At 53.2% G+C, this 24319-nt stretch overlaps 1 protein-coding gene across 1 annotated transcript in view; it reads right to left on the reverse strand.

The window, feature by feature from the left end:
• Window positions 1–1668: 1668 nt before the first annotated feature.
• Window positions 1669–24319, reverse strand: part of SHB (SH2 domain containing adaptor protein B) — a 135686-nt gene continuing 113035 nt past the window's right edge. The window contains exon 6 of the mRNA XM_028108844.2: window positions 1669–2531. Within this exon, the coding sequence (XP_027964645.2) occupies window positions 2348–2531 (184 nt within the window). The 3' untranslated portion in view covers window positions 1669–2347. The remainder of the gene's footprint in view (window positions 2532–24319) is intronic.

Here is a 24319-nt window from a genome sequence, read left to right on the forward strand (position 1 = left end):
TTCTCATTCACTAAAAAAGAGAAGGAGAGAGAGGGAGAGAGAAATGTGAATCACTCCAGGTACTCTCTTGCCTCAAAGGACGTCTGGGAAAATGTAAAACACAAAAATCGGGATGGAGTCTTTGGAGACCAGACCCAGGCTGTGGCCTAAGTGGTAATCATGAGGCAGCTCGGCCTGTGGGATCCGCAGGCCGGGAGGGGCTGCCGGGACCCACAGCCCCGGGGAGGGTGACCCAAGGGGTGGACTGGGCAGAAAGACCGGTTGCCAAGGAAACAGCTTTGGCCACAAACCTTGGCAATCCACGGCAGCCCCCTAAAGGGGCATGGCTCTCAGTCCTGCTCTGCCTGGTTTGACAGGTGGCTGCATCAAGTCCTTTCTCTTCGCTGGGCCTCTGAGGCTGCATGTGAACAGTATGCCGGAAGCATCTCTGAAGCCTGGGCTGTACTGAATGTCTAGAACTGCTGGTGATGTTCGAACTCAGCCCCTCGTGCTGGGGACTATGGTCACCAGGCTTCCATTCTATTCAGATCAGGTGGGCAGGTAGGAAGATGTGTGCTTGATGAAGACACTGCAACTCATGCCGTTATTTGGACCCTTGTACCTCCGTCGGTAGATGGAAGCCGTGTCTGTCATGCTGCTGGGTGGGACTCTTCTTTTTCTTTCTCTTTTTAAAAGATTTTATTTATTTGAGAGAGCGCATGCACAAGCAGGGGGAGAAGCAGAGGAAGAAGGACTGGCAGACTCCATGCTGAGTGCAGAGCCTCACGCAGGGCTCGATCTCACGACCCTGAGACCGTGAGCTGAGCCGAAACCGAGTCAGAGGCTTAACCGACTGAGCCACCCAGGCACCCCGGATACTTCTATTTCTTCCACCAGCATTTAACCACAGCATGGAGGTGCGTGAATGGGAGCGGACGGAGGGGGAGCTAAGAGCCAGCAACCTCACAGCCTTAGGAGGGTCTGCCCTGAAGAATGTGGGAAGAACCTGAAGGTGTAGGAAGAACCGCTGCTCCAGTCAAGGACGGAAGTAAGATAGAGGTGGGGTGTGGCAACGTGCGTGTTCGTATTTGTGGGAAGCAGTGTGGATGAGCAAGAGAACTCCAGGGCCCCCAGGAGGTCAGGATTTGTCTTCCCCCAGGAGCAGGGTAACAGCGAGGCCGTGGAGAGCCAAGCACTGGCCTTGGAGCCTGCCAGTCTGGGCTCAAGAGCCTCTTCTGCTTATGAGCTATGTGACCTTGCGCAGATTACTTTCCCTCTCGGTGCCACCCTTTCCCCACGTTAAATGCCTCACAGGGTGGCACTGACCAGATGATGGAGGAGCCCTTTGTGGACCGCTGGGTGCTATGCAGACCTGCCATCACTGGTCCGCGGTAGGCAGAAGGGAGAGCTTGGCCGGTGGGTCAGCACCCGAGGCTACCTCTGCTGGAGCCTGAATGCAGGGCATGGCTGCACCTTCCCACAGGTTGGCTCTCAGGGGGCAAAGAAAACCCCTCTGCTCCACTGACTGCCTCAGCCCTGAGCTGAGGGCTCTGCCCCCGCTCCCTCCCCAGGGCCTGTCATACCACACGTGCCCAGAGACATACCTTGCTCTGGGAATGAAACCAGCAGTGCTCCCCCTCAGAGACCCTCTGTAGTATATTAAAAAAAAAAAAAAAAAGGATAAGAATATATATTAAATGACTATTTTATTTACACACCCTATTCATAAATAATTGAATCCTCTTTGTGACTGCACAATGATTCCTTGAAGATCTCCTAATGATTACACTGAAGTGACTAAAAGTGGATTAGTGGGCTTACTCACATCTGTGTGTGACCATGTTCTCTCACCTATGTGCTCATACTCACACGTACACACACACCAGAGGGGAGGCGGGACTCCTGGGGTCTTCTGGGCTCTCAGAGCACCCACACTTGTCACCCAGCACCAGCGGGGCCCTGGTGGGAAACTGTGCCCCCTCCCACAGGTGTGAATTCGTGACAGCTGGAGAACAAAGAGCTGCAACCCAGGGAGCTCCCGCCCCGCCCCTCGCCCCTCTGGAGCTGCTCTCCTTTGTTCACCCTGGAAGGCATCTCTTTGGGTTTGCAAATATTTTAATTCACAGAAACTCAAGGAGGGGGTGGGGGTGGGGGGCTGGGCTGGCGCACTGACTGTCCTCCTGTCTTTATCCAGGCTTTCTCCAGCCCCCGTGAGCGGCAACAGCATTCTAGAGACATGCAGTGGTGTGCTAGTACCATACACACGACAGATCGGACGCGGCCCGCAACAGCGGCCAGGCTGGTGGCCGGGGGCCTCTGGCTCCTCCAAGTCTGGGCCCTGTCACGGAGCTGCGTGGGGCTGGTCGGCTCAGAGGGTCCGCACGGCCACCGGGTAGAGGAGGGACAAGTGCTCGGCCCCTTTGATGGGCAGCTTTCTGGTGGTATAGTAGTGGATGACTTCCGGGACGCTGTCGAACGGGGGGCTGTTCTGACCCAGAACGTACTTCTCTTTGGTTTTGGCCAGTTTCATGTGCATAAAGCCCTGGTTGCTCCTGTGAATAAAACACGGAGGTTATTAGGATCTGCAGAGTGACAAACAGCCATGCTGCTCAAGCCCAGATGAAATGTAGCTGCACCTCAGCTCCCCCAAGCCCAGCACGGACTAGGAACCAGCAACAAACACTGCTGGAGAGTCTTCTGGACCCCGAGAGCTTCTGGAGCCTTCCTCAGGAAAACAACCCCCCAGGGGCGCCTGGGTGGCTCAGTCGTTGGGCGTCTGCCTTCAGCTCAGGTCGTGGTCCCGGGGTCCTGGGATCGAGCCCCGCATCGGGCTCCCTGCTCAGCGGGAAGCCTGCTTCTCCCTCTCCCACTCCCCCTGCTTGTGTTCCCTCTCTCACTGTGTCTCTCTCTGTCAAATAAATAAATAAAGTCTTTGAAAAAAAAAGAAAAAGAAAAAGAAAAAAAAAAAGGAAAACAAGCCCCCAGACTCGGCTCCTCTTCCTATTGCTGATACACACAAGTATTTAAGGCTTGCATGACAGGTGCAATGTATGTGTAAGTCCCCAATTCCCTGACAAGCGTGCAGGACAGGTCATCACCCCCAGTTTACAGATGAGGAAACAGTGTGGCAGGGATGACAGGCGAGCTGTTTTCCAAAAATTGATGCTCCCCTTTCCATAGTACTTACTGTCACTAGGAAGGGGTGGCCCAGCCAGGGACTACATTTCCCAGCCTCCCTTGCAGCCATTGCAAACATGTAACTAGTTTTAGCCAATGGAACGGTGAGAACCTGTGTTCTTCCCCCAGCTCTGCCCCTATGCAGGCACTCTCTTCTCTGGGCTTCTTCTGGCTGCTCAGTGAACTTGGCCTCCTCCTCCAAAGCCCAACCCGATTGTTTCCTCTACCAGGAAGTCTTCCAGGCTCCCACAAGTAGGGCTCCTTTCTTCCTCTGACTGCATTGAGCATACTCATGCCTCCATCAGCACTTACTTGGTTGAACTGCAATTACTTATTTATCTTCCTAATTCCTGAGAGTTCCCCAGAGCAGGGCCCAGTCCCTGTACCCCATGCAGCCTGCTAGCTACATCAGCACACTGGGGTGGCACAGTTCTCGGATAGCAATGGCCACACTGCTTCCGCCTGGCCGTAGCAGACCCCTCCCACTTCCCCCCCAGGTGTCTGGCCACATCGGATCGATCACTCCTCTGTCAATCTGCCTTTGTCCAAGCCGCCTTTTCCCTGCCCACTCAGCTCCAAGCCTGGCCTTTTATGATGTGTTGCTGCCACATCTGCTGATGCCTGGTTTCCAAAGCACAGTCCAATTTACCTCATGTTTGTCACTTAGTGAGAGAGCTGGGACTCTGACCTCCTGCTGCCTTCTCTAGACCCTGTCCCTTGGCACTGAGAACTTGTGAGCAGCCCTGGGGGCCTGGCTTCCGGGACACCGAGGCTGAGCTCCATGTGGACACAAGTTTGCAGGCTTCTCAGCTCCAGCTCTCTTGCTCCGGCAGCTCCCACAGGGGCAGTGGAGGGCTCACACACATCTTTTCCAGGCAGGACTGGGCTCCCCATGCTCACCAGCGCCTGCTCTATTAATGTGTCAATTTGGACTCCAGGACCATTTTCAAATGGCAGAGCAAATGCTTAATGAAGTGCGGGCACTGAGCAATACATCTGCTCATAATAATGTATTTAGAGATGTCACCCTCAGCTTAAAGGAAATCGTTCCGAGAGCAATTATGTTTCAAGAGAGAATAATTCCTGTAAAGAACTAAAATTTAAATCAAGATTTTCTAAGGCTGACAATGTTCTAATTACAGAGCCTGTGGCAAGTTCTGCTCCTCAGTAAAGGGTCATTTCATTGGAGAATTGCCTTGACACGTCTGCGAAGCAGGAGGCGTGCTTGCTTCAGCTGTTAAAAGGAAGCGGTGTGCATCACGTGAAAAAGGTACAACCCCACTTAGGTGAAGACTAGCTACCCACCACACTGGAGAGAGCACAGAGCTGGGCCAGCCTGGAAAGGACGGGAATTGCTTGAACGAAGTGCTGAAATTGTGTGGCGAAGGAAACTGGGACTAGTTACAAAGCGCTCAGCTCCTTCACCTGGAGAAGGGGTGTGACACCTGGAGAAGTGGTGTGACGGGGCAGAGCGCGGGCTGGAGCAGGTGAGCGGCGGAGCAGAGCGGGTGTGGTGGGACGGTCGTGTGTCTCTGTGTGAGTGGCTCACGCGGGGCGATGTTTTGGGTGCCAGACCACTGGGCTTTAACGACTGTCACACATCTAGAGCTGGGGTGCAAAGCGTAGGATGTGTTCGCCACAGGCCCAGTCAGAATGTCACAGCTGTGCTCACAACACAGGTAGGAAGTTGCAGGAAGAGCGGATTTAATTTTTAAGGAGGTTAAGGAAAGTAACTCATATGGTTTAATGGGACGTTTTTACAGTGGCCGTTCTTAAAACACGCAGCAAGGGAAGTGGGCAGGGATGATGAGAACAGCTGACAGAGCCAGAGACAGAAGAAGCCGCATGGTTCGCTGGACCTGAGGCAGTCCTTTGGGGGTGCTGGGCTCTGTCCCTGCATCCACTGATCTGTGGGACAGGCTAACTGGATGACCTCTTAGGGTGCTTCTGGGCCTAAGGTCCTGGATTCCACGTGTATAAGCATAAGCTGTTGCCCACTCTGTGAAGGCGTCCTGCAAGAAGGCACCTGGAGGCAGCCTCATGCCCCATTCCACTGCTGCCCACGGCTCCGTCTTATTCTCACGGGACACTGGCCCGAATGGTCAGCACAGTCCATGTTTCCTGAGCACTTCTGTGATCCAGGCTGTATGCTGAGCCCCGAGGCTTAGACAGAAGGTGGCCAACCCAGCCTCACACAGCAATCAGCAGTGGGGCTGCTCCCCTCCTTGCTGGGCCTTTCCCAGGGTCCATGCTCCTGACCTCAGTACCATCCGGATCTAAGCAAGAATCCTACTTAGCCCTCTGCGTTCCACATGAGGCCAGGCAAGGTGGTAGGGGAGAGACATTTGACCCTGCACAAGAGACTCCTCAACTCTGGCCTCAGTCCGCAGGTGCTTAACCCACAGAGCTGATGGTGGGCCAGATGGGACAGGGTTGGCACGGAAAGGTCATCCCAAGCATTGGGGATGGCCTGTCCTGACTGCTGAAGCTCCCAGCTATGGGGTTAGGGTGGTGACCCATTACATGGGGTCGGCAGGCCTTGAGAGGTGAGCAGGCTTGCTTTTTGAGACAATCTGTCAAACTCTGACTCACGAAAAGGCCAGGTAAAACCTTGTCAACACACACCCAAGAAATGTGTTATTTTTTTTTAATACATGCTGATCGGTGATCCACAAGGTCCCCACGAGTGAGATGTTACCCAATACTAGCTAAAGTTTTAAACAGCTGGGAAGGGATGGCTTTAATGACTCCTAACTCAGCACAGAAGACGTGTAGCATGAGAAGAGAAAAAAATGAGAATTTCTAGGGAGAACATAGTGTGCATCAGATGACGAGCATGCCCGGGGATGCTGTGCCTGCTCTGGACAGAGCTTCTGGAGCTAGAAGCTGCCTGGGGACCATCTCCCGTCACCCTCTTGAGGAACTTGGGAGGAAACTGAGGTTGGAGAGAGCAACACTCTGGCCCAAGGCACACAGCAAGGTGGGCTGTAGCTACAGCCAGAACCCAGAGCCCTTGCATCCAGGACCTCACGGGCCAGTTCCCAGGCCGTGCCACCTCCCCATCATCACTTCTGGGAGGGCACTGGTCCCCAGGGAGCTTGGATAGGCTGCTGCCGCCACCAGGCTCCTGCATCAGTCCTGCCTCCTTTGATAGGACATCTTCTGAGAGCAAAGTCACAATTAGGGGTGTCTCTGGTGGCTGACCTGTCTAATGAGTCATGTATGGCTGGTGGAGGCTGGGGGTGCTGGGGCTGTCACTGCGTTTAGATTGCTCATTAACATCACAAAAAGCACCTCCTCATCACCAGGATTATCAAACGTGCCTGGTGTGCCGGGCCTAATAACAGGCCCCACCTCGTCTCATAATCATGGGCTTTAATAAAACATCACTCAGCCCGCAGCTGCCGGCCCGAGCAGGGTACAAGGCCTCACCTCTCGCTTTTAGACCTAATTGCCTGATGCATATTTCATGAAGAATTCTGAGTAATAGTTATGTTAAATCGCTTCTTTTCATGATGAAATGACTTAAAAATACTTGCATATAATATTTATGCAGGAGAAGGCAAGGAAATTGCCTTTTGGGACTAGCATGTAGGACCTGGTTACAGGAATCCGCACACAGCAAGGAGCTCTGGTTCCCCTCTGCTGAAAGGTGGTTGGGGAACGGCTCCCTTGACAGAGATTCCCAGAATGCTGTCCCTCGGCTCAGAGCCAACCAAGGCTCCCCAGTGCCACCGCATAAGGAAGGCGACCCATGCTGCTCACACCCCCAGTGTGCACCAGGCATGCAGCTGAGCCGGTGCTATGTGTTAGCTCACGTAAGCCCACAGCAACGCTAAGCTGGTGTAACTACCACTGTTTACAGATGGGAAAACCGATGCCAAGTTCCACAGGACGTGGTGGGGCTGGGATTTCACTATGGCTGTCCAACTCTAAAGCCTACGTTCTCTTCTTAGTCTGAGGTAAGCATTCAGGGATCTGAAGCTACCACTGCAGCCTCATCTTCCCCGGCTCAGCCACCAAACCAGATGGATCCAGGTGTCTAGGTGGGCCTTTGGACTCCTTCTGCCTTGAGATGTGGGTTCCCTGCAGCTCTGTGAGCTCCTGAGGTCAAGCATCCTGTCTGTTCATTGTGACGTTCCTCAGTAGGCCAGCTTTACTTCCCTCCAGGCCCTCGGCACCTACCTGGCCCACAGCTGTGTACTTGGTCCATCCGTCCACTATCCATCCAGCCATCAGCTATCTACTGAGGGTCTGTCCTGAGCCAGCAATGAGGCCCTACATATCCTCCCCTCTGGACTGTAAGCTCCTGAGGGCAGGCTGGTGGCTGTCCTGCCCTGTCCCTCAGTGTGGCCCAGCTAGGGTAGAAACTACCACCCCCAAGGCCGGATACAGTAGCTGCTCTGTTGGAAAAGCTAGGACAGCCAGTGAGGACCAGCTGAGCAAGCTTAGAGAGGGGCAGAGCCATGAGGAGCACCCAGAGGTCAGAAAGAGGAGTCTTCCCTGAGGGAGGTCACAAGGAAGAATGGGTCAAGCCCCTCTTTCCCCCAGTTTCTATAAGAAATCCTTCCAGGGGCGACTGAGCCAGCCAGTGCCCCCTGCCCAGGCCTAAAGAAAATAGGAGACACAAACAGAAGACAAGTTCCCTCCTAAAGCCATGGTCTTCCTGGGCATTTGAAATACCCTCAACAATCAGTTCATCAGGGGATGAATTGTTGCAGTTCCCCTGCCCTCCGTGAGCACAACGCTAACCAGTGTTCACCCGCAGAGCCCAGGCCTCTGTTGGGGCAGAGACGGACACAGATGTTTGTGCTGAATCAATGCGGGGGTAGATAGGGCGCCTGGGCGGCTCAGCTGGTTAAGCATCTGCCTTCAGCTCGGGTCATGATCTCAGGGTCGTGGGATCGAGCCCCACGTCTGGCTCCCTGCTCAGCGGCGAGTCTGCTTCTCCCTCTGTGATCTCTCTCACTCTCACTCTCTCTCAAATAAAAATCTTAAAAAAAAAACAAAAAAAACAAAACACCTGGCCCCTAACGCTGATCTGTTGTGACCCTGGGTGAGGGAGCCGGCCTGGAGGGCGACCATGGCAAGGTACCTCCTACCATCGTGACCACCGAGCGGCCTGCAAAAAGGCGTTCCTGCCCTAACTCCGCCCGGCGGTTGGCAATGCTGCCTCTGCAAGGTAAGATACCTCAGATAGACGGCTCTGTGATTCAGAACGTCTGCTCCCCTCCTACCTTCTCTTTGACCTCCAGCAGGACTGGATCTGTTGCTGGGTATGTGTCTACACAGAAATTCTTGTCACCATACCTGTGAGCAGTGTGTAGCTACTCCAGAGAAACATGCTGTGAGAGCCCTGGGCCAGGTGGGAGAGAAATACTCAGAACTCAAGTGTCTCAGGGGACAGGAACCTGGCTGCCATCTCCCGAGGGCCTACTGTGTGCAGGCTAGCATCCGCAGATGCTGGGACCCTCCAGCAAAGGGCCCGGAGCCGGGCACACAAAGATGTACGACAGTGTTAACAGTCCCCCTCAGTCCACAACTGGACCGATCTGTGGCTTCAGCAAGATGCTGCAAGGGCTGGCATTACCTGCATGACAGCCATGGCACAGATGACAAGACCAAGGGCTGGAGGGAGAAGCAAGCTGCCCGGGTCACAGCAAGGGGACATGAGGGTGTTCTGAGCCCAAGGGCCAGAACGTGAGCTCTTCTACCCGTGTGATGGGGGTCTCCAACTGCACTGCATGGAGCCAGAGGACTGGAGGCTGCCTCCAGCTGACATGGTCTAGGAGTCAAGGGAGCTGGGGGAAGGGGCTTAAAAGGTCACCTGGCAAATACCTGCATGCCGCCCACTGCCTTCCGAAATATCCTTCAGTGATAAGCCTAAGTTGCACGTGCCAAGTTATGGCGAACAAACGTCTAAATGTAAATGCTGCTGAGCTCAACGACTTGATTTACAACCAAATAATTAGACTTTCAATAAATGCATCAGCAGCGATTAGGCTTCCTGGGCCGCCTGGGCATTTCTCAAGCTCTAAGCGGGTGGCTCAGGGTGAGGCCCTTCAGTAAATCATGACAAACAGCCATCTGCAAGCAGGAGAGGTGGCAGGTGCCTCTCCTAGCAAACATGGAGAGGCATAAGGTTTGCTTTGTGCCATACAAAGCAGCAGGAAGGCCAAAATGAATCCATTTTGGGCAATTTTCTCAGGAGAAGACTAACAACGTTTAGACAGGAGGATCTGAAGGATCAAGGCTGACAAGAGAGTGAGCCTCCCATTACTGGAGGTGTGAAAGCAGGAGGGTAATGATGCCTGGGGGTCAGGCCAGGTGACTTTTGCAGGCCCCTTGTTCAGTATTCCCAGCGGTCCTCAGGCTCAGCCAAGCATACATGAAGACTGCAGGAGGAGGGGTGGAGGCGCAGGGGTGGGGGTGACATGTATGAAATGTGAGAGCTTTGGAAAGGGGCAAGACAGTGTAGACTGTTTTGTTTGGTTTCCCCTTTTACTTCTACTTTTTTTAAAAGATTTTATTTATTTATTTGAGAGAGAGAGAGAAACAGCATGAGAGGGGAAAGGGTCAGAGGGAGAAGCAGGCTCCCCACTGAGCCGGGAGCCTGATGTGGGACTCGATCCCAGGACTCCGGGATCATGACCTGAGCCGAAGGCAGTCGCTCAACCAACTGAGCCACCCAGGCGCCCTCCCCTTTTACTTCTAAGTGAGGACTTTTCCAGGAACTCGAATGCCTTTCTGTGTTTAGGACAGGTGGGGTTGGCAGGGTGGCTGGACCGAAGTCAGACCGGCCTGAGTTCAAACTCTGATCCCATTGATGTCATTGGCTGGGCAAATCCCAGTGTCTCCATTGGAAAGGGTGGAGGAGGTCTCTCTGGCACTAAAGTTCTCAAGCCAGTGAGGGACATCTCTAGGTGGGTGGGGGCCACCCCAGCAGCAGGCGGGAGGACTAAGGCAGGGCAGGATGTCTACCCTCATGCAAGACCAATAGAGCGCTGGGCATAGCAGATCCGCAGGCTTAGGGACAGCACAATGACAAAAGCAGTCCTAATGCCTGTGCCCACAGATGGACAGAATGCATTCAGCCCAGAGTGGGCTCCATCTGCCAGGACAAGCCCTCCCCAGTCCACACTCTGCTCAGGGCAGTGATTCTCCACCGAGGTGAGTTTACCCCTTCTGGGGGTATCCGGCAATGCCTGGAAACTCAGGTGCTGCTGGCATCTAGGTGGAAGCCCAGGGTGCTGCTCAAAACCCTACAACGCATAGGACAGCCCCTACAACAAAGAATCGTCCAGCCCCAACTTCCAGCGGCAACAGGTTAAAGCCTACACTATTTTCCAGTGCCTAAAAATCTGCATCTATGAAATGGGAATAATGAGAGTCCCCCCCAACAGTAGTTATGAGGGTAAGTGAGAACGTCCTTGTGAGTGAAGTGTGAATGCCTGATAAAGGTTAGGTTGTCTGGCTCCACATTTGAGGGCTTGAGACGCAACACAGAACTGGCCAAACAGCTTGGCTGCAAAGGGCTCCAAGCTGTTTCAAGGCCCAACCACCGTCCCCCTCCCCCGCAACCAGCAGATCAGGGGGACATGCCAGCCTGAAGGAAGCTCTGGAACAGGGACCAGGCAGGTGGTGGGCAAAGGCAGCTGTGGGGGTGAGCACCAGCGGCCGAGGAGAGGACTTGGAGGGGCACAAGGAAAGCAGGACAGCTCCTGAAGGAACCACGGCCTGTGGACTCAGGGTCCTCCAGACCCGTGTCTGAGTCCCTCTCCTGCCACCCCAAGCTGTGGCTCCCTCGGCCTCAGCTTCTGCATCTGTGGAATGGAGCTTTCATCCCCCTGTCCCCTGCAAGGGCTGTCTGAGCTGGGCAGTGCATGAGCAAGTTTGGCAGGTGCTGAGGCTCGGGGTTCTGACATGGCTTTGTTTCCACCCGCTCTGCAGGAGCTGTGTACAAGTTACTGCCCATCTGGTTTGTCTTGCTGGCTCCATGCGGTCTGGGCTGAGCAGTGAATGTGTCTTCCCGTCTGTCTGGTCTATCGTTCATTGCCATGTTGGCAGCCTAGAAGCCATGGATGGCCAGGCAGACTCCTGGCTGCAGGACCACCTCCTCCAGCTGGGCAGCCTACCCGGCTAGGGTAGGAGGCCTAGGTTCTGGCCCCAGCTCTATCACTGGGTGACATCGGGAAGGGTATACTTCCCTGACATCAATTTCCCCAAACATCAAGTGGTATTTCATAGCATTCTCAAAAGCACATTGTTACACACAGGGGTCCACATGAAAACAGAATAGGAAAGATGAGGAAAGAAATTTCTGTGCTTAAAAAATACTGGTCAAGGGCACCTGCGTGGCTCAGTTGGTTAAACATCTGCCTTCGGCTCAGGTCATGATCCCAGAGTTCTGGGATCGGGCCCCACACTGGGCTCCCTGCTCAGCGGGGAGTCTGCTTTTCCCTCTCTCTCCGCCCCTCCCCCCACTTGTGCTCTTTAGGGCTCTCTCTAAAATAAAATCTTGAAAAAAAATACTGGTCATACATGATCTGTGGTATTTATTAAGTACCTATGATGTGTATTGCTCTGTATTCACCACTTCTGAGGCAGACAGATACCAAGCAGAGGCTTTTGAGACTATTTGGTTCTCTGCCCTCATTTTACAGATGATTGAGAGGCCCAGAGGGGGTGGAGGTTTGTTCTAAGTTCCCAGTGAATCAGCAGCTGGAATTCCCCCATACCCACCCCCATGCCATCAGGTGTAGGGATGCTTGGCCACCACCAGTAGCCTTTATAGGCTCTTGTCGGCAGGGATGGGGTAAGGCAAAGTGGAGGGTGAGGATTTGGGAGGGGTCAGAGAGGAGGAGGGAAGCAGCAATCATCCACACCCTGAATCTCATCCTTCTCCTTAAATCATGGGCTTGGCCCCTACTATCCTCCCAACCCAACTCCTGTCCTGGTGGGGGCTTCCCTTGCTTACTGACAGAGGGCATCCATTAGCACAGCAAGGAAGGGACTTGCCCACAAAGCACCTGATCCAACTTACAGTTTTGCTTCAAAAAAGAATAAAAAAGTAAAGAAAGAAAATCCAACGGGGTCTTTAAAGACTGCAAGTTAAAACAGATCCATCTGCTCAGTGACCCTGCACCTAACCTGAGGGTAGTTTTCTCCTCTCTGTAATTTCAAAGGCACACGGTTGACTGCAAGCCACCCAAACATCCTGGCCAAGGGCCTTTGCAAATCATATAAATGACAGTGCTTCTCAGTGGAAAAACTCCCAACAGTCCTTGGAATCTGGGCCTTGGTTTCTTCATCTGTGAAATGGGGAGTAGTTTTCAATGTTCCCTGAAGTCCACTGAAAGCAAGTGAAAAGAGCTTGGTACTAGACATCAGGAACCTGGTCCCAGCCCTGGCTCCTGCCCTCTCAGGCCTCAGTTTCCCCATCTGTACAATGAAGGGACAGGACTAGAGGACCCCTGAGGTCATGCAAACCTGTAAACCTTTGAAGCTTGGCACATAGGAGAAGCTCACACTACATGATGAAGAAGGAATGACTACTTGGATATGAAACAAAAGGACTCACCTTCCTTACAGATGCCCCAGAGTCCCAGGGCTGGAAGAAGAGTATATGTTTCTCAAACGTGTCTCAGAATGCCCATATCACAGTCCCTCGAGACTTGTTAAACCTGAGGCTCCCTGGGCCTCTTTGGAACCAGATCTGTCTTTTTTTTTTTTTTTTTAAGATTTACTTATTTGTTTTGATGGGGCGAGGGGCAGAGGGAGAGAATCTTTCAAGCAGACTCCCCACTGAGCATGAAGCCCGATGTGGGGCTTGATCCCACGACCCATGAGATCATGACCTGATCCAAAAGTCAGATGTTTGACCAACTGAGCCACCCAGGTGTCCCTAGAATCAGATCTGCTTTTAATATGCTGAGATTCGGATGTACATTCAGGTTTCAGGACCCCATTCTACTTCTATCCCATGATGGAAACACCTTTGTAATATTCACAACATTTAGTGTCCAGCTTTTGTCCCTTACCCTCAGCACTGGGGAGCTTACTCCCTACCGAGCCAACCCCTTCCAAACTTTGATGGCTCTGACCATGGGAAAGTCTTTCTTGGACTTAGTGCAGCTCACTGACCATAGCCTTAGCTCCAAGCTCCGGTTCCTGCAGGCCACAGCCATTCCTTCCACCCCAGGAGAGCCCCTCAGAAGACAGAAGAAGCAGGAACAGACCCGGGGCTGCTCTCTCTCTCCAGTTGTCCTCACAGGGCAGAATCTCCTTTCCTTTCCCATCCTGGTCACATCTGCTGTTCACTATCTCTCATGCACTGGGTCTTGCAACTGGCATTGTCCCTGGTGGGTCTTTCCAGCTTTGCCCTCAGCCCTGCTGTCTGAATATGACCCCATCATCAATGTGGACACCCTAGGTCTTTGCTAATCTCCTTTCTGGTGTCTGCTGACCTCCTGAGGCCACGTCCTCCCTAGTTCCAAAGGAAAGGATCTTTCAGACATGCCAAGTGTTATCAGGTGAAGATAACATTCACTTCCTGACCAAAACCAAAAGGAGCACCAGGTCCAAGAACATTAAGAAGCAAAAGCCCACTGGCTTTGGCTATACTCAGAAGGTTTGCAAATGCAATTTTGAAAGGTCAGTCAGCCCTCAGTAATCTGGGCTCTGGAGGGTGAGTCCTCTGGTGTTGCACATTCATTCTGGCAGCTTCTTGACAACCTCTGCCCACAGGGTGGAGAATTTTCTCAAAATTAAATCTCCAGCTCTTTGCTCCCTAATGAAATTGATTTCTGCCTTGATACACAACAAAGCTTTCATTTTATTATTTGGCTAGGATTTGACCACATTAATTACAGTTTTTTTCAGCATGGCTGCAAGTAATTGGGTTCCAAAAAGTTACTTACTATATGGAACTGATTGCTTTTAAGCACAACTCCCACAAAAGTAAAACAGTCCACCCTATTTCTTCATACATACTTTTTGGTTAAGATTAGAACAATTCAAGACAGAAAAGGTATTTTTCTGGCCCCAAAGTATGAAGTCCAAGCAGGATTATGCTAACATTTGAAGACTGTGGGTCTGAAATTTGGGTGTGCCCAGATCACTGGCTCTCATGGTGTCAGAACCCCTCTCCCGTCCCGCATTTTTCATCAGTTATTGGTATAATTCTGCCTGCCTCAGAGGACACTCTGCAGAGGCCTCTTCCAATCAACTTCTCCTAGGTACCTGGGACTGCAAAAAGCCTGCTGGGCACTGTGTAAACGCATTTCTCCCTGGGACGCTACATCCAGCTTGGGTGCGCTATACACCTTCAGTGTCAAGTGGAGAGGACAGGCACACAGCCCGCCCTCTGGCAAAGTGGGAGATCAAAAGAACGAAGACCTGGGAATGCGGAATGCTGGCGTGGCCACAGGTAAGTGCCATGTCTTGCTGAGCCTGTTTCCTTGAGGGCGAAGTGGGGATGCTATGACGAGCCAGAGAGAGCTGACGGGACTTCAGAGTTTCTAAGGCATGTCTGTCCATAATAGTGTTGGTCCCCTGGGCTGGGGTTGGGGAGTCCGAGGGCTCACATGGTAGGGACAATTGAAAACTCCAGCTGGGACCAGAGTAAGAAGGGATACTGCAGAGACCTCTCCTCCAATCCCAAACTTAATTAACTATCCTTCTACCTTGCTGTTACTTCTCAATAAAAAAAATCATCCTCCACAACCCTGATCCAATGCCAACTCCTCCAGGAAGCCTTCCAAGATGCCCCTGGTCAAACTTAACTTCCTTCCTCCTCCACTTATTCTCTGCCACATCTCCCTATATCACAGCACTCACCTGCCTGCTTGTCCCCTTGCCCAGACTACCAGCTTAGAGTCTAACGTGCCTTTGTCTCCCTGCCCAGTTAAAGGCCTGGAGCACAGTGGGATCACAGCATTGACAGCCCTAGCTGACTTGTTTGTTGGCCCTGCCCTGAAAGTCTGCTGAAACATGGCAGGCTGGTTCCCATGCTGCCTGGGACCATGAGCAGCGTATGCACGTTCAAAAGGAAAATAGGGGGGAAAAAAGTTCTAATTAAAGCATTTCTAATAAGCTGGCTTTGCCAAACCAATTGTTTCTGATATTCCTCCTGGGTGAAGTAATATTAAAAAGAAGGAAAAAAGGCATTAAAAGTGGCAGAAATCACCCCTGGCTGGAAAGCAGACAGTGGCCGCTCACTCGGGAAGCTCCCAGGACAAAGGTCTGAGGCACAAAGAACCGGGGTGGGGAGGCCTCCGCCCCAGCAAAGTGGAAGGGTGTGCATATCTGTGAGTGTGACACCGCACACACACTCGTACACAGCAAAACACCATTTTTATAGTTTTAACCTTTCAACTGTGGGAGCAAAGACGAGAGCTATAAAATCTGACACCCGCTTTTATAAATCTGCCTCAAATACCAAGAACGCTTATGCAGAAAATGGGAGAAGAAAATACAGCGCTCTGGGGCTCAGAGGGTGACAGTACCTGGGCTCTGCCAGCGACTTGCCACAGGACTCTGGGGAGGTCTTTTTCCCTTCCTGGGCCTGCCTCTCCCATCCCAAAGCCAGGGTCTTGACCCTGATGATTCAAGACCCTTCTGACTTTAAGGGCCTGAAGGTCAGGGAACAGCCATCCCACATCTTGAGATTTTACTGTACGAAGCTATTTGCTTCAAGTCCTGCCAAATGCCTCTAAGTGGGGGCTAATCGTTATTTCCTCAGGGGGCCTTCGAGTTATTTACCTAGCTAGGAGCAAAGTAAGACCACAATCCTTTCCTGGGGCAAGCACAGAAGCTCTGCAAATAATCCCACCTGCATTAGCACAGCCTCTGAGTTGACAGAGAGCTTTCCTTCCTCCCACCGTGTTCCTGAGCCTGGAGGCTCAGGAGGCTGGGAGCCGTGAAGCCACCTGCTGGGTGACCATCACGCAGGGGGCAGCAGTGGGGGATTCAGACCCAGGGCTTCTGGGCCCCCGCTGCATCCTTCTCCATGCTGCTGCCCCTTCGCTGACGGCAGATGCGAGGTCTATATCTGTCACCATGGCCGGTCCCCGCAGCACCCATATGCCCTCCCCAAGTCCCCAACCAAGCCATTCCCAGATGGCTTTTGCAAAAATATTATTAAACAAGTCATATTAACAAGATGTCAGAAATATGATTGGAAAGAAATGTTTTTCTCATTTGGAGAGACCACCCAGTGCCTCAGAGAAGCTGTCCGGGGGTGCGAGAGGTTTCCTGGCGACCGACGGGCAGTTGGATAGACTCCCCTGGCGGGCGAGCCACATGGGCAGATTTATGCGGGCTGATATGAGATAATTAAAAACCATCTGGAAATGGACTCGGGGGACAAGGGAGCTCTCAGAGGAGCAAAAACTGCATGCGTGGCTTGGTGGGGGGGGACAGCCAGCCTGTCAGTGGGCGTGCTCGGCACTGGCGGGCCAGCAGGAGCGCTGGAGAACAGGCTGGCAGTGTGAATGCAGGTGCCTCTCGCCTCTGAGTTCTGGGCAGCAGTGCAGAGTGCGGCTGAGTTAGGGGGGCGTGTTTTCCAGGGTCTTTTCAAAACTGGCCACCCCAGGTCCATGTTGCAACTGGTGACACCGCCGCTCATCAGTCATTCAGTAAGCTGGATGAGGTCCTGACTCCGCCCTCTCTCAGCCCCATCAGTCCCACCACATGTGCTCCCCTCTCCTCCTGCTGCCCTAGTCCTTTCCTGCAGCCCCCCAGCAGCCAGCCTGCACCCTGATCTGCCTTCCAGACACATCCATGGTCAGATGGGTCTTCTGAAAACCTGTCTCGCCAGCTACGGAGGCCACCATTGTCCCTTGAGAGCTGGCCTCAACAACTTCCCTCTCTGCCACCAGATCCCCAGATGCCCCCAGCTTCTGCTGCTTGAGAGTGGACCCAGAGAAGAAAGTGGACTCTGAAGTTGGGTCATGTATCCTGACACTGTCACTTCAGAGCCAGAAAACCCCAATGTTTTCAGATTCCCACAAGCCGAGGGAAGGAGCCTAGGGTCTCTGGCCATCTACACGTCACCCTGGGGAAGTTGCCAGGCAATGCCAGGCAATGGCTTTGTGGCCCAGGTCCTGCTCAGAAACTCCGGCTGTGGTCCTGGGGCTACAGACACTTGCCCGGGGCCCTGGCTGGGCTTCTTGGGCCCAGGTGGAGGGGAAGGGTTGGGGGTTTCTGCTCAGAGAGGGTCCCAGAGAGCAGAAAGGGGGCACTGATTAAAGCCCAGCTCTTCACTCGCAGCGACAGAGTGAGCCCCCCGTTTCTGCATGTGTAAGCTGAAGGTAATCCTTCCTGCCCTTCTCACTGCACCGCATGCTAACTACCAGGGCGGGAGGGTTTGATATGTAGAACTCAGAGGTTCACTGTTGTCAGTTGTCCGTGCAAGGAGCGTTTGAGGAGCCTCCGTCTGGCCTACAGTAGCAGCTCCTAACTGTGGCATTTCCTTTAAACCTTCTAGAAGAAGGCACACTGCATGCTAATTGAGCAGAAAGTTCCTTTTTCCTCCATCAGCCCATAAAGGAAGTGAAATCTTCCACATAGTGAGAGCAAAGACACAGACCTCCCCCAGCTCCAGCCCTGTCCCTGCTGCTGCCCTGTCTCAGCCCGACGCAAATGCTGCCAGAAAACAGGGCCTGGTCAGGAAGCCAGGAGGTGGGCAACTCCTTCCCCTCTCTGGGTCCCAGTTTCTCCATCTGTACAGGGCATTGGGCCAGGTGATCTAAAACATCTCCTTCTGGGGGCACCTGGGTGGCTCAGTCGGTTGGGTGTCCGACTCTTGATTTTGGCTTGTGAGACTGTGAGATTGGCCTGTGTGGGCCTGCATGCTCAGTGGGGGGTCCGCTTGGGATTTGCCCCTTCTACTCCCACGCACTCTAAAATAAATAAATAAGCCTAAGTTAAAAAAACCCTCTTTCTGTTCCCCAAATCCCAAGATTTCTGCTTAGTGTACCAGAGCTGCTGCCCTGGCTTGCCACAAAAATGCTTCCCCATGAGAAAATGAGGAAATGCCTGTTGAGGTGCTCAACATCTTCCAGCTGGGAAAGCAGAGAGGTTAAGTGACTTACCCAAGGTCACACAGCCAGGCTTTGACTCTAGCTCTGTGTGATTTGAAGTCTCAGTCACAGCAATGCAGGGTTTCAAGTTGCAGCCTGCATAAACTCTAAAATCCCACCCTAATAAAGGGAAGTGGATGTGGGCGTGGACAGAGACTTCTAGGCTAGACCCAGATAATCCACAAGGCTTTGAACCGCACTGAACTCTTTCCTCAACAACCTATAGCTCTCCAAAGTCTATAACAAAGACTGTGAGTTACCACTCACTGACTGACTGAGCACTTACTACATGCTAGGCACATGCTAAGTGTCTCACACATACTGTCTTTTCATTAATATATCTGTAAAACCCACTTTACAGATGAGGAAACTGAGGCTCAGATATGTTAAGACTCTTATGCCCAAGACCACCTTGCTATTAAGAGGCAGAGCTGGTGGGGTGCCTGGGTGCCTCAGTCGATTAGACATCTGACCCGTGATCTCAACTCAAGTCTTGATCTCAGGGTCATGAGTTCAAGCCCTGTGTTGGGCTCTGCACTGGGTGTGGAGTCTACTGAAAAAAAAGAAAAAAGGAAAAAGAAGAGGCAGAGCTGGGGTTCGAGAGCCCATGTCTTCTGCTGCCAGAGCGGCATCTCACAGGGGCAGGAGAGGGTGCTTCCTGGTGGACGGGATATATTAGTAACTGTGCATTGAAAAGTAGGAAGCTTTTTCTCCTGTGCTGTTGTTTCCCCAGCAAGGGTAGGGCCTTACCCTGCCCACCCACAACTGCCTGAATCTTCCCTGGATCAGGTCAAAGCCCCCCTTCCCTCCCACCCTCATACCCTGCTCCCCGGCCCAGCACCTCCTGGGGTCACTATCTGCCTGACCACCTCTTTCTTCTGTAGGCCCCCCTCCTCCAGCCCTCACACCCACCTGGCAGCTCGGAAAGGTGTGGAGTCCGAGGGTCCCTCTCATTAGAGCCGGGCCGTCCTCTGGGTGCACAACCCTGCCTTCCTTTAGGCCTTGGCCTCAGGGGCAGGGCTGGGAAAAGGGCACTGATGAAGGAAGTCCAGGCATTCTGGGGCTGGAGGTCATGCAGTGCAGAGAGCTCAACAACCACTGGGGAGGCCCTGGTGTGGTTGGAGGGACTGTTCTGGGACTCTCCCTTGGGAGCAGGCAGCTACCCTGAAGTATCTGGAGCCTCAGTTGTTGACCCAACAAGGGATGCTTCCATGGTAGAGGGAAGTGAAGTCTGTGCTCCTCACTGAAGGCCAAGGCCTGAGCAGGCTTTTCTCACCACCCCCCACCCCCGCCTCCTCACCCTGCAAACCTTTATTATTTCTTGCTCCTGGCTGTCAGCAGCAACAAACTAAGATTAATCACTTGCTTGCCTGCCCAGACCCAGACATGCCTTCTGTTTGAAAACTCTCTCCTTTACTATATAAATCAATGAAGGGAGAGGAGGAAGAAAAACAACTCTAACAGCAGTGGGCCCCCAGCACCCCTGGAATGCAACCCATCTGCTCCTCCTGGCTGAGCTACACCCACCACCCGCCCCTGGAGCCCCGGGAAGCCTTTGCTGATGGAGACTGGCTGCCCAGCACACAGCACAAACCTGTAGCTCTGAGCAGAGCACGAACCAGAACCAGCCGGGTGTCCTTAAGCAATCAGAGCAGGAGGCATGTTCTGGATAAATGGTCCGGCCCCCTCCTCCCCTACCTGGAGGAGGAGATGGGGCCCTAGTCTTCCCACCATCCTTGGAACCTAGGGGAAAGGCACCTCATCCTAACTATGTGAAGCCCGTAACCTGGAAGCAAATTTACTGATCAAACCCCAGGCCTTCATTCTTTGGACGCAGGAGGGAGGCACTGGCCCAAGCACCCAGGAGCAGATACAGCCAGGCCATGCTCCCAGGGCTTCTGACCTGGCCCAGCACTCTGCCCAGTCTGCCTCCAATGTCTAATAAGCTCTGGGAAAACTGGGAGGAGCAGAGACCGGCATTACACTGAGCACCTGCTGTGGGCCATGCATCGGGCCAATCCGCAGAGCCACATTACTTCTTACAACAGCTTTATGAGAGTGGCCGACACAGTTTTCCAGGCAATGATCAGGGAAGCAAAGTCACTTGCCTAGCATAACACAGCAGGTAAAAGATGGAGCCAGGATTCAAACTCAGGTTATCTTTGACTGCAGAGCCCATGTTCTTCCTTTTACACCTCGAACAGGGCTGCCCTGGAACGGCCCGCCCCTGGGATGCCTGCCCACAGGCTGCCTGCCTCCCAGGCTCTTAGACTGTGCTAGCTTGAGTGGCTGTTTGTGGGCATGGGGGAGGGAAGGGGGGCTCGGGAGGGCAGAAGCGGTGGCTTTTTCCTGGATAATACTCATGGTGCACCCTGGCTCACTAATGGCTCTAGAATCCAGCTCTGAGGACATGACTGCTCCTTGTTCAGAACCTTCAGGGACCCCTGCTACCTTAGAGGAGAGGGTCACAAGTCCTTAGCCTGGAGAGTAGGGCTGCACCTCTCCCCAGCTCCTGTGGAAGTGTTATTTGTTGTTCTTGCACAACAAATAGGGCCTGCACTTCCCTGCCTCCATGCATTCCTCTGCTTGGGCTGCCCTGTCTACAGGATGACCTGCTCACCCTCCAAATACCCCCTCTTCAGATGCCTTCCCTCTTTCACAGCCCTGAGCTCTTTCTGCCTTGAGTAACCCTACAGCAGTCCTGCAAGTATATGAGTATATGAGTTCACGTGTACATATGCTCTCCCCTTGGGCTATGAACTCCTGGAGGGCTTGAATCCAATACACAAAGGGTACTGAATGGGGCAGAGCTTATGGGAGGGGATCCTGAATGATCAAGACTGAGTTGCAAATTGAGGGAAACAGGCCAGACCCCAAAAGCATCTCCTGAGGTCAGAATCTGGGCCATATTTGCAAGGGTGCTGTGCAGTTTCTCTGGGGATTTGAAAGGTGAAGGCCCCTTTGTGGGGGTTCCTGGGGCCATGTCTCCCACTGGGGTTGGGACTCTCACTGCCTAAAGAAAGCTGGACCTGGGCTCTTGTCAAAGGAGTATTGGTGTCCCTACAAGGACTTTCTTTTTTTTTGTTGAGAGAGAGGGGGGCAGAGGCAGAGGCAGAGGATCTTAAGCAGGTTCCACGCCCACCACAGAGTCCAATGGGGGGCTCGATCTCACGATCCTGAGATCAGAACCTGAGCTGAAATCAAAGAGCTGGATGCTTGACTGACTGTGCCACCTGGGAGCCCCCCTGCGAGGACTTTAAGTGCCACTCTGTCTGCCTGCTCCCAGGGATGGGCCCAATGCAGGCAGAGCCTGCCCTGCATCTGGGGAGGGGAGCCCTGGCACTCACCCTGCCTCCCTGCCCCCACCAGCTGCAAACCCTTGTCTTTGAAGTCCTATTTCCCTCATCGTGTCCAGATTCCTTTGCGAAAACTCATGAAACTGGAACTTGCAAAAAGTCATTCGTAGTCCAAACTGCCTGAAGAACCCTTTTAATGAGATTTTTCAAGACTTTTCATCCCTTTCCCCTACTGCCTGCCTTTCCAGACAGGAAGCTGTTAGAGTGTGGTGTTTTCTTGCCAATATCTAAATGCTCAACCCCTTGCTTCCCTGAGGCTGGAGTGAGTGTTCTGAAGGCCAACGTGTCTATGAGCGGCCGAGAGGGAGCCTAGTCAGGCTGGAGAATGGGAAGAGGGAGAGCTCTGCAGGGAGGAGGGGATAAGGGTAGTGTTCCAAAGCAGCTAGTCAGGATCTCTGTAAGACTGCTCCATAGGTGGGGGTGTCTGCCAGGGAGGGGATCTAGAGGCAGGGGGGTGGGGAGTGCAGAAGCCATCTTGGATTGCCATGAGTGTAGAGGGTTTTTGGTGGCAGATGGCTGGCAGTGTGGGCCTGTCGCCCCACAGTGGGAAGCAGTCACCATCTCTTGTCAGTGTGGTCTGGGTCTTAGTCTCCCTACCCATGAAGCAAAGGCTGGATTAGATGGGCCTCTAAGGTCGCTTCCAGATGACCTCTGACCTGGTATAATTGGGAGGGGTGGGAAGAGACCAGGTTGGGAGTCCATGGCCTCCACTCCAGTCTTGGAAGTTCATTCAGCTGCCTTTACCCTAAAATGAAGAGGATGATGCTTTTTGTCCTAGCCACCTGGTGGGGCTATCCTGGGGCAAACACATCGGCCTTCTAAAATGTAAGGTGCTGTAGATATGCAGGGAGACAGGGTCAGGAAGTGGGGCTTAAGCATAAAGGCAGGTCCCTCAGAGTGCACTTTAGTGGCTCCATCACTAAAAATGGAGTCTCAGCTCCTTTGTGAGGCACAGGACCCACCAACGGCTCTTCTGTATCTCCAGGGCTTTGCCTGGGCTATCCCCTTCACCTGAGATTCCCCCCACCTGGTCCCTGCCTGAGACCACTTACCCTCTCTTTAAGGCTCAAGTGCACCAGCAGCTTCTCCTAACCCTCCATGGCAGGGACTGCCCCCCCCCCCCCGTGCCAACTCTGGGTCCCCAAGGCCGCCCATGCAGACCTGCGTGTAAGAAGACCAGGCTGCACGGGCCAGGCTATGAGCTCCTGTGGCCTGAGCCGAGCTGTTCTCATTTCAGCTCCCTATGCTGCCCTGCCCAGTACCTGGTACAGGAGGCTCTGATAAATATCTGCTGAGAGATGGACAGATGGGGTGGAGGGCCCGTCCTCTGAGGCCAGATTCCCCCAAATCCTTTCTCCACCCTAGGACATCCTCACAGCAGGACCTAGGGTTCATGTGAAAACATAGCTGGAATTCCAATGTCAATCTGCACCACGCTCCTGACAACACCGTGCGTGGAGAATGCCAATCCTATCCTGCCCCCACTGCATAGGTCTCAGGGATCTGAGAGACTTCGTACCTCCCATGGCGGCTGGCAAAGTTGGCACTCGGTCCAAGCAGCCGTGACGTTCAGTACCAGGGCCATTCCCTTTGTGGTCAGGGTGGTTAATGCCAGGTATCACTCCCTGGCTGGCACCTGGTCATCATGAACTAGGGCCACTCAGGGGGAGACAGGCTGCCCTGCCCAGCCATAGGATGGCCTAGCCCACCTCCTCAATTTTGGGCTTCTTCAAGGGAAATCTGACCACGTGAGACCACTCATCTGGTCTTTGGGATCTCATGGCTTTAGACAAACATGCAAAACTAAACCTCCAGCACCTGTGGGCATCCAAATTCAGGCCTGATGGCAGATGTTCTTATCTGGGGTTCTGGCACAGGCTGCTGGCCCTGGCCCTCAGTCTCTTCCACCTCCTCCCTGACTTGGGAGGTGCAGGGGATCTGGCCAGAGTGCTCCACAGACAGGGAGGAGCTGAGTCCAAGGACACGGGAAATCCAGGGAGTCAGAGACACCTCGATGTCAGAGGTGGAAGAATCCTTAGCAGTCATCAAAGTCCCGTGAACAAATGTGGATGCTGAGTCCCAGAAGGAAGGAACTTGCCCAAGGTCACACAGTGAGCAGTGATTAATAGGTCAGGACTCCTGTCCAGAACTCTGGTCAACAGGTCCTCTCTGCTGCCCTTAAAAACGGCCTTTAACGAAACCATTACAGTTTCCCAGGTTGAGAAACTGGGCAAGCAGGATGGGACTGATAGAAGATAGCGGTTACACTGCACTGGTTGGGCTAGAGGTGCTTTCCCTCTGGAAGAAGAGCATCGTCACCCCCTGTGCACAGAAAAGGCTCCAAAAGGTGCTGTGACTGCCAAGGCCATAAGGCCAAGGAGTGGGGAGGCCTGTCCCTTACTTTCTCCACCCGCAAGCATCCCCGACTCCTGGACTCCAAGCCCGTTACTGTGAAAACAGAATCAAGGTGCTGTCTGTCCCTCAACAGTAGTCCAACCCAGGGAATGGGGCACACCCGGGATGAAAAAGAATTGCACTCTCGGGGCTGTGATGGAAATACTCTCCTGGAGACCCATCACAGGTGGATTTTAGGCCTGTTTGCATCACAAAGGGCACATTTCACAGGAAACTGGGAAATGGATCCCGCAGGTAACGTGGTATGGTCACTTCTGCAACTGGCTTGAGAATTCCGTATATGGTCCCATGTTGCTGCTTCAACGGTGA

Source organism: Eumetopias jubatus, unplaced genomic scaffold (genome assembly GCF_037043125.1).
Source record: "Eumetopias jubatus isolate StellerSeaLion01/CBP00866 unplaced genomic scaffold, mEumJub1_p1.0 scaffold_15, whole genome shotgun sequence".
Lineage (NCBI taxonomy): Eukaryota > Metazoa > Chordata > Mammalia > Carnivora > Otariidae > Eumetopias > Eumetopias jubatus.